This window comes from Typopeltis vanoorti, chromosome 15, assembly GCF_054136105.1.
Source record: "Typopeltis vanoorti isolate ZY-2024b chromosome 15, IOZ_Tvanoo_1.0, whole genome shotgun sequence".
Classification (NCBI taxonomy): domain Eukaryota; kingdom Metazoa; phylum Arthropoda; class Arachnida; order Uropygi; family Thelyphonidae; genus Typopeltis; species Typopeltis vanoorti.
Window position 1 is genome coordinate 32,410,315 of NC_143563.1, and position 12,154 is coordinate 32,422,468.

The 12,154-nt window shown below is 38.4% G+C and overlaps 1 protein-coding gene across 4 annotated transcripts in view; it reads left to right on the forward strand.

The window, feature by feature from the left end:
* The first annotated feature begins 1,088 nt into the window (after positions 1 to 1,088).
* Positions 1,089 to 12,154, forward strand: part of HemK2 (HemK methyltransferase 2) — an 83,819-nt gene continuing 72,753 nt past the window's right edge. For all 4 annotated transcript variants that reach the window (XM_090404837.1, XM_090404835.1, XM_090404836.1 and 1 more), the window contains exon 1: positions 1,089 to 1,465. In XM_090404837.1, the coding sequence (XP_090260963.1) occupies positions 1,341 to 1,465 (125 nt within the window). In that variant the 5' untranslated portion in view covers positions 1,089 to 1,340. The remainder of the gene's footprint in view (positions 1,466 to 12,154) is intronic.

Here is a 12,154-nt window from a genome sequence, read left to right on the forward strand (position 1 = left end):
AGTGAGACGAATCGGTTAGTCGAGACCACGAATTGTTAGTTTGAGCGATACCCCGGAACTTCCCCGCTTATCTTGGGACAGATGCCAGAAGGAGGAAAAATCTCTGCACTTGAGGTTAAGTATACAAAGAGCAGGGGAGTGGAAGAAATAGAGAAAGGCGAAAATAATGTAGGATCATCAGCGAGCACCTTGACTTATTTCAGTTTTTTATTATTAATCAAGGTTTCACTAATTTTTTTTCGAAGGTTGTAATTTTTCCTCGAACTATGCAAAAAAAAATCTAGCGCCCCGACGTCTTAACATTCCTAGGCGATTGCCTAGGTTCGCCTAATGATGATTATTATTTTATTACGGACAACTCTAAGGACTCCTTAGACTCATCGAGGGAAGCCCTAAACATCATGTCAAGGAGTAAAATGTTAAAATCTTTCCTCGATTTTTCTATAGCAAATTCATAAATTATTTTCGAAGTCTCAATGTTATTTAATACTTCTTGTTCCATATACACTAGCGCTATACTGTTTAACTCTTCTTCTGACATCGTATTTCTTATAATAGGTAGTTTTTTTACCCTTTTTTAAGACAGAGAGAGATCTTTCTCCTGATGAAGTGGAAACAGGAACAGTCAAAAAATTTTTGAATAATTTCTACATATGGAAAAGTTGACGCTCAAGGCCCCTTGAAGTTCGGGGCCCTAGAGTCCTCCAAGTCCGATACCCGCTTGATCCGCCTCTGATCGGATGCTGCTTGTAAGTACTTGGGCTAGCTATCTTTAATTGGCTACTTGTGGAGAACGAATTGCACCCTCACTCCTCAAAAGATAGAATAAGGGCTAAAATGGCATCGCTACTCGTTATAAGGGAATAAAAGGCGTTAGATGATGTTATTCAGGAGAAAGAAGTTCATTATACGGAGGTAGCAGGGTTTTTTCTCCCGGAAACTCGGGTTTTTCATCCCGCATACATACAAATCGGCCCTTCAGAACACACGCAATTTACAGACAAAAATTACTAGTTATGGTGGTGTTGGAGGTGGGCGGTAGATGGCGTTGATGGAGATGATTCGTAGTAGAGGTTAGGTGTGGAGACAGTTGTAGGTGTCCTCCCGCGATGAGTCTTCGGACTCCTTGGAGGTATCAGGAATAATAATAATTATCGTTGTAATTAGTCTAAACGAAGTACTGCCATCTAGTGAATGAGTTTTCTGGAAAGAGATTAATTTATTGTATATGTATGTTTGCAAGAAATGTATATTTATTGGCTTATAGAGTAATAGAAATTTACTGAATGCAGTATACTTATTCTTTAGTTCCTACGCCTTTACTGTGATTTTATCTGAATATGGAAACCCCATTATTTTCTCATTTGAAAACGGAAGATTATAACTACATATATGAGCCTGCGGAAGATACCTTTCTTCTTCTTGACGCTCTAGAGGAAGATTTGAATATGATTAAATCAAAGAGGTACGTTTCTAGAAGTATTTCACTGTTGTGTGTATTGTGAATCGCAGTATCTAGTTACCATATCTTAATTATAAAACTGCAATACATGTAGTGAGTATTCCTGTCAGTGCTGCTTGCCATTTAGATTTTTAGCTCCGAGATCATGATAGCGCCTAAGTTGATACACGTGGAAGTGTTTACGAGAGTTCTGTGCAAGAGGCAATACCTGCTCACATAGTTTTGAGTAGTTTACTGATGGTGATTGTTTAATATACTTAGTTGTTTGCATTAACGACAACGGAAAATATAAAGTTTATTCCATTGGATAATGTTTATGAGCATTTCGTTTTTTTCTCCATTTACTATGAAATGGACTTTACCACAAGAGTTACAGTATTAGTTTCTCACAGCCAGTACTTAACGTGGTATTCGGTCGAAAGTTAACATCAGGATATACTAAGTATGGAAAAGTGGGACTAATTTTTGATGCTCTAGACATTACATAAATGTCACGCAAGAGATGAACAACAATGAAATTTTCAATAATTTTTAAGACATTTATATTCAAAAATGTATTAAAATCTGGTGTATTAATCATAATTGCTTTGAAATCTGGTAGCAGTACAATTATTTTTACACAAATTTTTGAACTCTATGCATTCAGTTACATAAAAAATTCTCACTTATTTGGTTTGGTTGAAATCGTGATGAGGCAAGGAGGGAGGGCATGTATATTATGTCTGTTAATTGCATGCGTTCTTCAGTGTCTGTCAGATCCACAGGAAGAATCTGTCCTCTGAATGAGACCACTATCACCTTCAGTTGAATGTCAGTTGTCTCTCTAAAGGTTGCTTGTATTGTAGACAGAACTCAAGCTTCAGGTCTTTCCACAGATAAAGAACACATGCTTCATCATTCTTCCCAATGCACTACAGAGGCATTCCACTGTCACTGAAGGAAATTAAAAAAAAAAAGTTTTTGACTTGTTGTTCACTGTAATCAGTAATTTATATAGTGGGAGTGATGAGCAGCATTTCTATTAACAAATTAAAAAGGAGGATAACTTATTGATGGTTATTCACTTTCTTTTAAAGTTTTGCCAAGTTATAGCAACCCACTGTCTGTTAATAATATTAGAAGTATAAAGTAACATCATTAGTAATTACTTCTTGTTTGCAATGGTGTGTTTATGCCAAACATTGAAATGGCACGTTTCTACATTAACACAATAGTTCATTTTCTGTCATTAAAGATTTAACACAGATCAGCAGGTACAGAGAAAATATGAGAGCTCAGAAATGATGCCTTGTACTTTCATGTCTCAATGTTAATGATGGCCTAAAGTTAGTTTAAGTATATATGGTTCTCCTTGAGCAAATTCGAAAAAAAATAGTTACATTGCTTGCAAAATGAGAGAAGGCACTGCTAGCCAGATTATTGCTCTTATTATGGAATAATTACCTGAAACTGCATGTAATGGAATATACTAGGGATTTGAGAGTGCTAGATCTAGTAATTACATCTGAGAATATGTCTATAACCAATATGACCACATTGCTGCCCATTAGTGATCATATGGTCTTGGCTTGGGAGGTGGGCTAAATATGTAGAATTATAGGGCTGATAAGTATAATAATCTTAGGAGATTGCTAGGATTAGTGTCATGTCATGTGAAAGTGCAAAGGCTGGATGTTGATAGTACATGGGAAGTAGTAAAGAAGTGTTTTGAGGGAAGACTGCATACATAGAGTCAAGAGAATAAATCAAGTGGGGAGTTAAAGGTGCAGTATACAGCACAGTCCAGAAGGGTAACCATTGTTGTCAGAAAGGCAAAAGCAGAATATGAAAGGAAATTAGCAGTACAGTCCAAAGATAATCTCAAACAGTTCTTTTGATATACTGCAAGTAAAAGGAAAAATGTTTATGGCAGAATGATTTTAATAAATACTAATGGCGAAATAATAGAATTACTAAGTGAACACTTTGCAAGAGTATATCATCCAATTGGAAATATTGCAGTAATGAGAGAGAGGTAAAGACTTATATGAGCACTGAGATAATGAAATTGAGGTGCATTGCATGTTACAGAACCTTGATGTGATTACAACTATGGTATTAAATGGTATACCAGCTTGAATTTTACATGAAGATACTAGGGAATTGTTGATGCTGTTGACTGCATTGTTTAATCTAAGTTTCATCTCTGAGTTAGTCTGAGAAAATAGTTCCATTTCATAAAGGAGTCTTCAAGACTGGAGCAAATTACCAACCAATCAGCACATTAGGGGTTGTTGCCAAGGTATTGAAGAGGTTGGTCAAGAGCAAAATACAGGCATGGATAGATGGAAGTGGAGGGGGGGACATGGTTTTGTGAGGGGTAGGTCATGCCTCAGTATAATGATAATACACGTTTTATAATACAGTGACAGCTGAGCTGGAGTAATTGGTTTATAGTGATACTGCTGGACTTTGCAAAAGCCTTTGAGAGGATTCCACATAAAATTCTAATCATTAACTGCAGCACATGAGGATGGATATAGGATTGGTGAGGTGGATAAGAGGGTAGTTGATGGAGAGATATCAGAGAGTAGCTTATTCAGGAGTACAGTCCAGAAGAAGAAGACCTGTGACTAGTAGCATGCCACAGGGCTCTGTTGTTAGGCCGCTGCTGTTTAATTTGTACATTAATGATTGATATACGAAAGGATCTGAGAGGAACTATTCATTTGTTTGCCAATGATGAAAAACTGGGTAGAACAATAGTTAATAAAGATGATGTTAAAATTTTGCAGGATCATTTGGATACACTGGCAGTCTGGGCAAAGGAGAATGAATGTCATTTTAATGTGGCAAAGTGTAAGGTTATGCATTTTGAGTGAAAAGATTATCAGCAGTATACCACATTGATGGAACTGTACTCCGGGAAATTGACAAATCTCTGGTGACAACACCAGAGATTTTGGAGTGTTGATGGATAGGGAGTTGAAGTGTAGAGGGCACATAGCAAAAGTGGCTAAAGCAGCTCATTGGATTACTTGGCTATTTGGTTACAAGCAGGTTATTATTACTCTTTATTGAGCCTTAATAACACTCCATATTTGCTACTGCATTTAGATGTGATCACCTGGGTTTCTTGGTAATGAGGAAGCAGTAGAGAGGGTCCAGAGGCGAGTGAGCAAGATAATAGCAGGTCTATGTAATGAACCTTATGAGAACAGGTTGAAGATTTGTGGGTTACAGAAATTGGTTGACAGGTAGAAAAGAGATGATTGAGACATACAAATTACTGAAGGGTTGTTACAAGATTAATAGAGAAAATTTTACAGAGCAGGTAGTTACATCAGGTAGAACTGATGATGGGATAACTAGGTGCCATCTTTGTAAACTGAGCAAGAGTGCAGTTAGCAAGGGTGTTAGAAATAGATTTTTTGCTTGGAGAATGGTGAATGATTGGAATGGGTTTCCAGAGTCCTTTGTGGGTGCCATGACTGAACAAAGTTCAAAGCAAAATATGACAGATATTGTCTGAATGTTGGATAGTGCTTGGCATGATGTTTAGGGTCTCCCTCAATGAGTCTAAAGATTCCATGGAGTAGCCCCTGATAATAATAATATTTCACAAGTGACATCCAAAGGAACTCTGTGCAATTGAAGTTGATTACAGGCTAACAAATAGCCTTATATATATAAGCCAGCCTGGTTGGCCGAGTGGTTAGCATATTCACTCTCCAGCCAAAAGGCTGCGGGTTCGAATCCCACCACGGGCATGGATGTTGATCGTCGGTGAAAATGTTAATAGTGATGGTGGACAGTAGATGGCATTGGTGTAGATTATGCAGTTGGTGGATGAGGTTGAGTGGTGGGGACGGAGAGTTGTAGATTAGGTTATTTCCCTCGATGAGTCCTTGGACTCCCTGGAGGTGTCAAATAATAATAATAATAGTTGGTTATATAAAGAAACCTGTGGAGAATTCATGACTAAATAAACACACGTAAAATCACAGTAATAGGTTTTTTTTAATACGTAAATATTTCGTCCTAAGTGTCTTAGGACATCGTCAGTACAGTTGAGAACAATACTAGGAATAACATACAGATAGGGTGCATGAATACAATGGAATCCAAATCTATTTAATCAATAATAATAATAATATAGGAAAGGATTAAGGGGTGAGGGCTGAAAAGTTCTGATAAACACCTAGAACAAAAATACAAAAATGCTCATATTTAGAGATCTGGGTGACAAAAGTAAGGTAAAGTGAAGAGAAAGAGATCATTCTTTTGAGAAATAAGACAGGACTGTGTTTTGGTAGCATTGAATGATTATGCACTACAAGTTTTGTCCTATTAAGAAGATCAGTAAAGTGCACTCTTATCAGTAGTGCTTAGAATAGGATTTGTGGTCAGTGAGAGTAGGTCATTTAATTATGCTGAATTGGATGAAAGTACAGAGAGTGCCTGGAATACTCTAGTATTGGTGGAGAAATCTGAGGAGTAGCTGGCAAATTTCTTGCAAACAGTGAAAAGAAAACTAAGATTGCAGTTTTCTAAGCATGCCTCTTTACCATATCCAAACAGATGATCTAGAAATGTTAAAAGCAATTATGAATTTCTCTTTACCTTTCTAGGGCATTTGATTGGATGTGGCATAGAAGCCTTCTTGGCAAGCTACCATCTTATGGTTTGCCTTCTACCCGCTGTGTAGAAGTCTAACTCTATGGTGCGTGTGTGTGTGTTGCATGTATGCCAACCTAGGTTGCCAAGTGGTTAATGCATTTACTCTTCAACTAACAGGTTGTGGATTCAAATACATAGCTGTTAGTTGGAGACCAGTCTCTTTAATAGTGCCTACAATATACCACTATTTACACTCTTCCCTCCTTTGTCAGGTTGATCTTGGGGGGGGGGGGGGCAGTCTGAATAGTGGTATGTAACAGGCACTGTTGAGAAGAATACTAAACAACTTGTACACTAAAGTCTTTGATTCGAAATTCTGGTCCAGAGCTAACACTGCCCTGTTTTTTTTTTTCTCTACAATCTTCTATACTAAACTGGTATTTCTCATTCTTGAAAAATATCACACTGCAGGTTAGAAGGAAGGGGCAGGAAGGATTGGAGGCTGGAACTGCTGGTGTGAAGACCAAATTAGCAACAGATCTCCAGTAAGCATGGCGATGATTCATCAGGCAACAAAGGTTTGTCTACTAGCTGATCTGATTGGCACAGGAAAGTATTTGCTTGTAATGGCAATACTCTCAAAATTTACTACACTGCCTTCAGTGGAAACACAATATGCTATTTGAAAGTAGGGTTTAACGTTTAACTTAGAGAGGCTGTATATTTTTCTGGCCTAGTTGGCTTAGTGGTTAGCATACCCACTCTCCAACAAATAGGTCATGGGTTCAAATCTCACCACGGGCATAGATGTTTGGGATTATCTTTTGGTCGGAGATGCATTTCATTGCTCGTTGCGAGACCACTACCACCCCCACTTATTGGAGGCATGAAATGGTGGCTTGAAAAAGTTCCATGTTTGGTTTCTGGACTGTGGGGAAATGCTATTATAGATAAAAAAAGTATGCGCGTGCACACACACACACACATGAGTTGTGATAATCACATGAAAGAACTGAGGTAGAGCTATGGAACTTGCACATTATTCTACATATTCCCCATGAAGTGTTCTACTACACTTGTTATAATGCTGCTGTATCATTTGCAGTCTTCTGAGAAAAAAGTCTTTCCCTTTTTGCACAAACCAGTCATTTTTGTTCTAGATTTTTATCAGAATATTACAGCCTCCCATCTCTCTCTTTCTCTCTCTCTCTCTCTCTCTCTCTATATATATATATATACTGTATATACACACACATACAAGGGGGGGGGTGAGTCTGGAAAGTTCTGATAAATGCCTGGAACAAAAAAGATATTAAAGCAAGCAACTGATAACCACAGAAAAGAACATACGAGGATATAAGAACATAAGTTACCTTTATAACTCTGCTACTAGTATTCTTTCTTGTGGTTATATCGGTTGCTTTAATATCATTTTATTCTAGGTGTTTATCAGAACTTTTCAGACCCCCATCATGCATGTGTGTGTGTGTGTGTGTGTGTGTGTACACACACACACATATACACACACATACAGGGTGGTTCAAAATTCCACATACGAACTTTGAGGGGAGGTAGAGAACATCAAAATCAACCATATTCACATAGGAAAGCATGACCGGAAATGCCACCGATGGTACTAACAGGGACACAAAGATACAGAAATAACACAAGGCAGTAAGTAGTGTAAAAAACTTTATTAGGCGTAATTGAACAGTTCCATAGAAGTTGGATACATAATATGGTTTCACATCAGGTGCTCAAAGTTACGACCATTAGCAGTGATGCATGCCTGACACCAACAATGCATTGATTGCCGTACATTTTCGAAAATACCTGGAGTTTCCCAGATATTAGCAGCGGCGATGCCGATTCTTGCCACGAGGTCCATGTCAGAGGCAACAGGCTTTTTGTACACCATAGCTTTAAGGGTCTCCCACAGAAAGAAATCAATGCTTGATAAATCAGGTGAGTGTGTGTGTGGGGGGGGGACATGCGACGGGTCCACCACGCCCAATTTATTGAGCCCCAAAGGACCTGTCCAAATACTGATGCACAGAAATGCCAAAATGGGCTGGAGCCCCGTCGTGTTAGCCCCGTCACCACATCTGCTGATGCACAGTCATTGGAACATTGTTCAGTAAATCTTGCAGAACTTCTTCCAGAAAGATCTGATACTTCTGGGAGTCCAGTCAGGGTGGTAACAGGTATGGGCCGACTAAACAGTCAGCGACGATACCTGCCTGTACATTAATGGCAAAGCATTGCTGTGCAGTATGTGATCACACAGCGTGTGGGTTCTCATGGGGCCCACACATGAGATGGGAACCTCAATCACCCACGCATTGTGGTGATTGAGGTTCCCTTTGTGGCTAAATGAAGCTTCATCCGTGAACAAAACACAAGTTGGAAAATCCGGGTCTACAGCATTTTTCTGCAGAAACCACTGCACGAATTCCACACATCGAGGATAATCTTTGGCTATCAGTAACTGGACCCGTTGCAGATGAAATGGATGTAAGGAGTACAAAATGCATAATACACTGGGTCGAGATACTCCTATAGCAGAGGCAACGGCATGTGTGCTTGTCTCTGGATTATTGTCCATCACATGCAACACTTCCTCTTCCATGGCGGGATTTCGCGTCGATCGTGGCCGCCCACTATCATGCCTGCGATCCCTGAATGATCCATAGTCACACAAATTCTGATGTAAATGTGCAAACATTTGCGGTATATGTCTGTTTGGGTATCTTTCACGTTACATTTGTACTGCAGCTCGTCCATTACCGTCAGCTAACCCGTAAACGAGGTGCATGTCTGCCATCTCAGCATTCGTAAAACGACGCATGTTCTTCATATGACGTCAAAAGCTTGAATGAGGAAATCCCAATATTCTTCACCTGGAGTGCTGGCAGACAGTGCCACCTACCACTTTCAGGTGGCATTTCTGGTCATGCTTTACTATGTGAATATGGTTGATTTTGATATTATCTACCTCCCTTCCTCTCTTCATGAATATGACACTGGAATAGTAGTTGGCGGACTAAGAATAAACAACTTACGTTTTGCAGACAATCTCGATCTTCTGGCAGAAAGTGAAGAAGAAGAATTACAAGAGATAACCAGCTGCATTTTTGGAACATTAAAAAAATATGGATTATACATAAACCTGCAAAAAACAAAAACAGTGATAACTTCAAAATCAGACATTGAACCCATAAAGATAAAAATCGACAATAAACAAATTGAGAATGTAAACAAGTTCACTTATCTAGGAAGCACGCTGAGTCAAGATGGTCGCTCCAAAACTTACATTAAATACCGAATTGCTATGGCAACTGTGGCCCTACAAAAGATAAAACCATTGTGGAGAGATAACAGAATAGCAATCACAACCAGACTAAGACTAATTGACACTTTGGTGAATTCTATCCTCTTGTATTGTTGTGAGGCCTGGAGTTTATTGAGGGAAGATAAAAGGAGATGCCTGTCTTTTGAAATGAAAACTTACAGAAGACTCTTGAGAATTCCCTATACTGCTTATGAAACCAATGAAAATGTTTGGAAACTGATTAATTTAATAGATGGGAAAATATTCTGACGGTCATCAGAAGAAGACGGATCAAATGGTTCGGTCATGTGGAGAGAGCTAATGGCATTCCAAAACAAACAGTAGAAGGAATTGTTCTGGGATCAATGGTTAGGGGCCGACCTCGATTAAAATGAACTGACAACATCAAAAAATGGACAAATTCCTCCCTTTCTCAACTGACATCATGAACAAGAGACCGAGATGATTGGAGGAGGATAACAAAGATCATCAGCCATGAATGACCCAACGGTCCATTTAGGACTATGGGAGAGAAGAGGAAAGAACACCTCCCCTCAAAGTTTGTATGTGGAATTTTGAACCACCCTGTATGTATATACAGAAGATCTGGAAGACATGCATCGCGAAATTAGTACAATGAGTACAGGTCGAGTGATTATTATAGGGAGCTTCAACTATGGAGATATAGACTGGAAGGAAGAAAGATCCCATGGCAGAAAGGAAATAGAATTTATACACCTGCTGAGAGATAATTACTTAATGCATCATGTGATGAAGGGGACTAGGAGTGGGAGAGTATTGAACCTTGTGGAACTGCAAAGGCCACTGATTATGACATTCTTGGGAAGTTTAAATCTGTACCATGGCATAAAACACTGCATAGTAAGGATGTTAGTCATGCATGGGATATAGTTAAAGGCCATCTAAAAGAAGCAATATTAAATTGTATACCTCGGATAAGGAGGGTAAATCAGGTAGGAGTTTGATGGATGAGTATCATTAAACATGAGCTGCAGAAGAAGAAAATGCTGTGAAAGGTATATAAAGAGAAAGGTGACCAGCAAACTCATGAACAGTACAAGGCTCAGGCAAGAAAGGTGACCAGCATGGCAAGGAAAGCAAAATCAGATTATGAGTAGAATTTAGTCGAGCAGGCCAAAGGAAATCCTAAAGAGTTCTTTCATTATGTGGCAAGTCAGAGGAAGAATAACTATGGAAGATTAACCTTAATGAGTGATGATGATCATAAGGAGAGACAGAAGAGGATAAAATAGTTGAGTTACTGAGTGAATACTTTGTAAGCATGTATTGTCTTAGTGAGGTTACTGCTTTAATCTATGTGACAGACACTAATGTGGGAACAGTGGTGGATGAATTGGAGGTTCTTAGTATATGCAGAATCTCAATATAAATACAGCTGTGGAAGTAGATGGGATATCAGCTAGGGTTTTAAGAGAATGGGGAATGTCTTTGACTAAGCTGTTTAATTATAAGTCTCAGCTCTGGTAGAGTTCCTGGGGGAGTATAAAGAGGGCAAAATTATTCCTTTTCATAAGGGAGGTTCTTAGACTACAGTAGCAAATTATAGACCAATCAGTATCTCAGGCATGGTGATAAAAGCATTAGAAAAATTGGTAAAAAAGGGAATTCAAGAATGGGTAGATAAAAATATGATACTGTATGAAGCCAACATGCTTTGTGAAGAGTCGGTCATGCCTTGTAATTTACTAACTTTTTATAAAAGAGCAGTGCTTCCCAAACTTATGGGTGTAAAGGCTCCTTTGGAAAAATTAAAATATTTCGTGGCCTCTGTCGAAAAAAAAAAATCGTAATGAAATGAAATTCGCAATGAAACATTAATTTAAAAGTGCAAAAAACTTGGCCATTTTAAATGAGCCCAGGATTTTGCATTTGTAAGCTTTTTTGTGCTTCTTATCAATACCTTTGAAATGAAACTTATATGAATAGGCATATATTTGGTAATATTCATTAAGTGCCAAAATACGCAGGAAGCAAAATTTGTGAACCAGCACCAATGTGTGATTTTTTCCATTAAAATATGAAGAAAAAAATAATAATAATAAAAATTAAATACGTTTCTTTTAAGATAAAAAAAAATCTACTTAGCCTTAAAACATTTTAAATTTGATTTCATTATTTCATGGCTCCCTCAACAAAACTAACAGCCTCCAATGGGGCTATGGCTCACAGTTTGGGAAGCGCTGTAATAGAGTAACAGCTGAGTAGGATAAAGGAAATGGCTACACGATTTTGCAAAGGCTTTTGACAGAATACCACATGAAACACTGTTATGCAAATTAGAACAAATTGGGATGGATATGACACTGGTAAGTGGATAAGAGGGTGGCTGCTAGACAGATATCAAAAAGTGGTATATAGAGGGGCAGAATCGAGGCAAATGCAGGTGACTAGTGGTGTGCCACAAAGTTCAGTGCTGGGACCATTGCTGTTTAATTTGTACATAAATGATATAGGAAATAACCTGAAAGGAAATATTCGGTTGTTTGTTGATAATGTGAAATTAGGTAGAGTAATAGTTAATCAAGGCGATGTGGAGAGCTTGCAGGATGATTTAAATAGGCTGTTAGTATGGGCAAAAGATAATGGATGTCAGCTTAATGTCAAGAAATGTAAAGTCATGTGCTTTGGGATAAATAAATTACAAGCCATTTATGACATTGGTGGCACAGTACTCAGGAAATAGATGAAGCTAGAGATTTAGGGGTGGTGATAGACAGAGA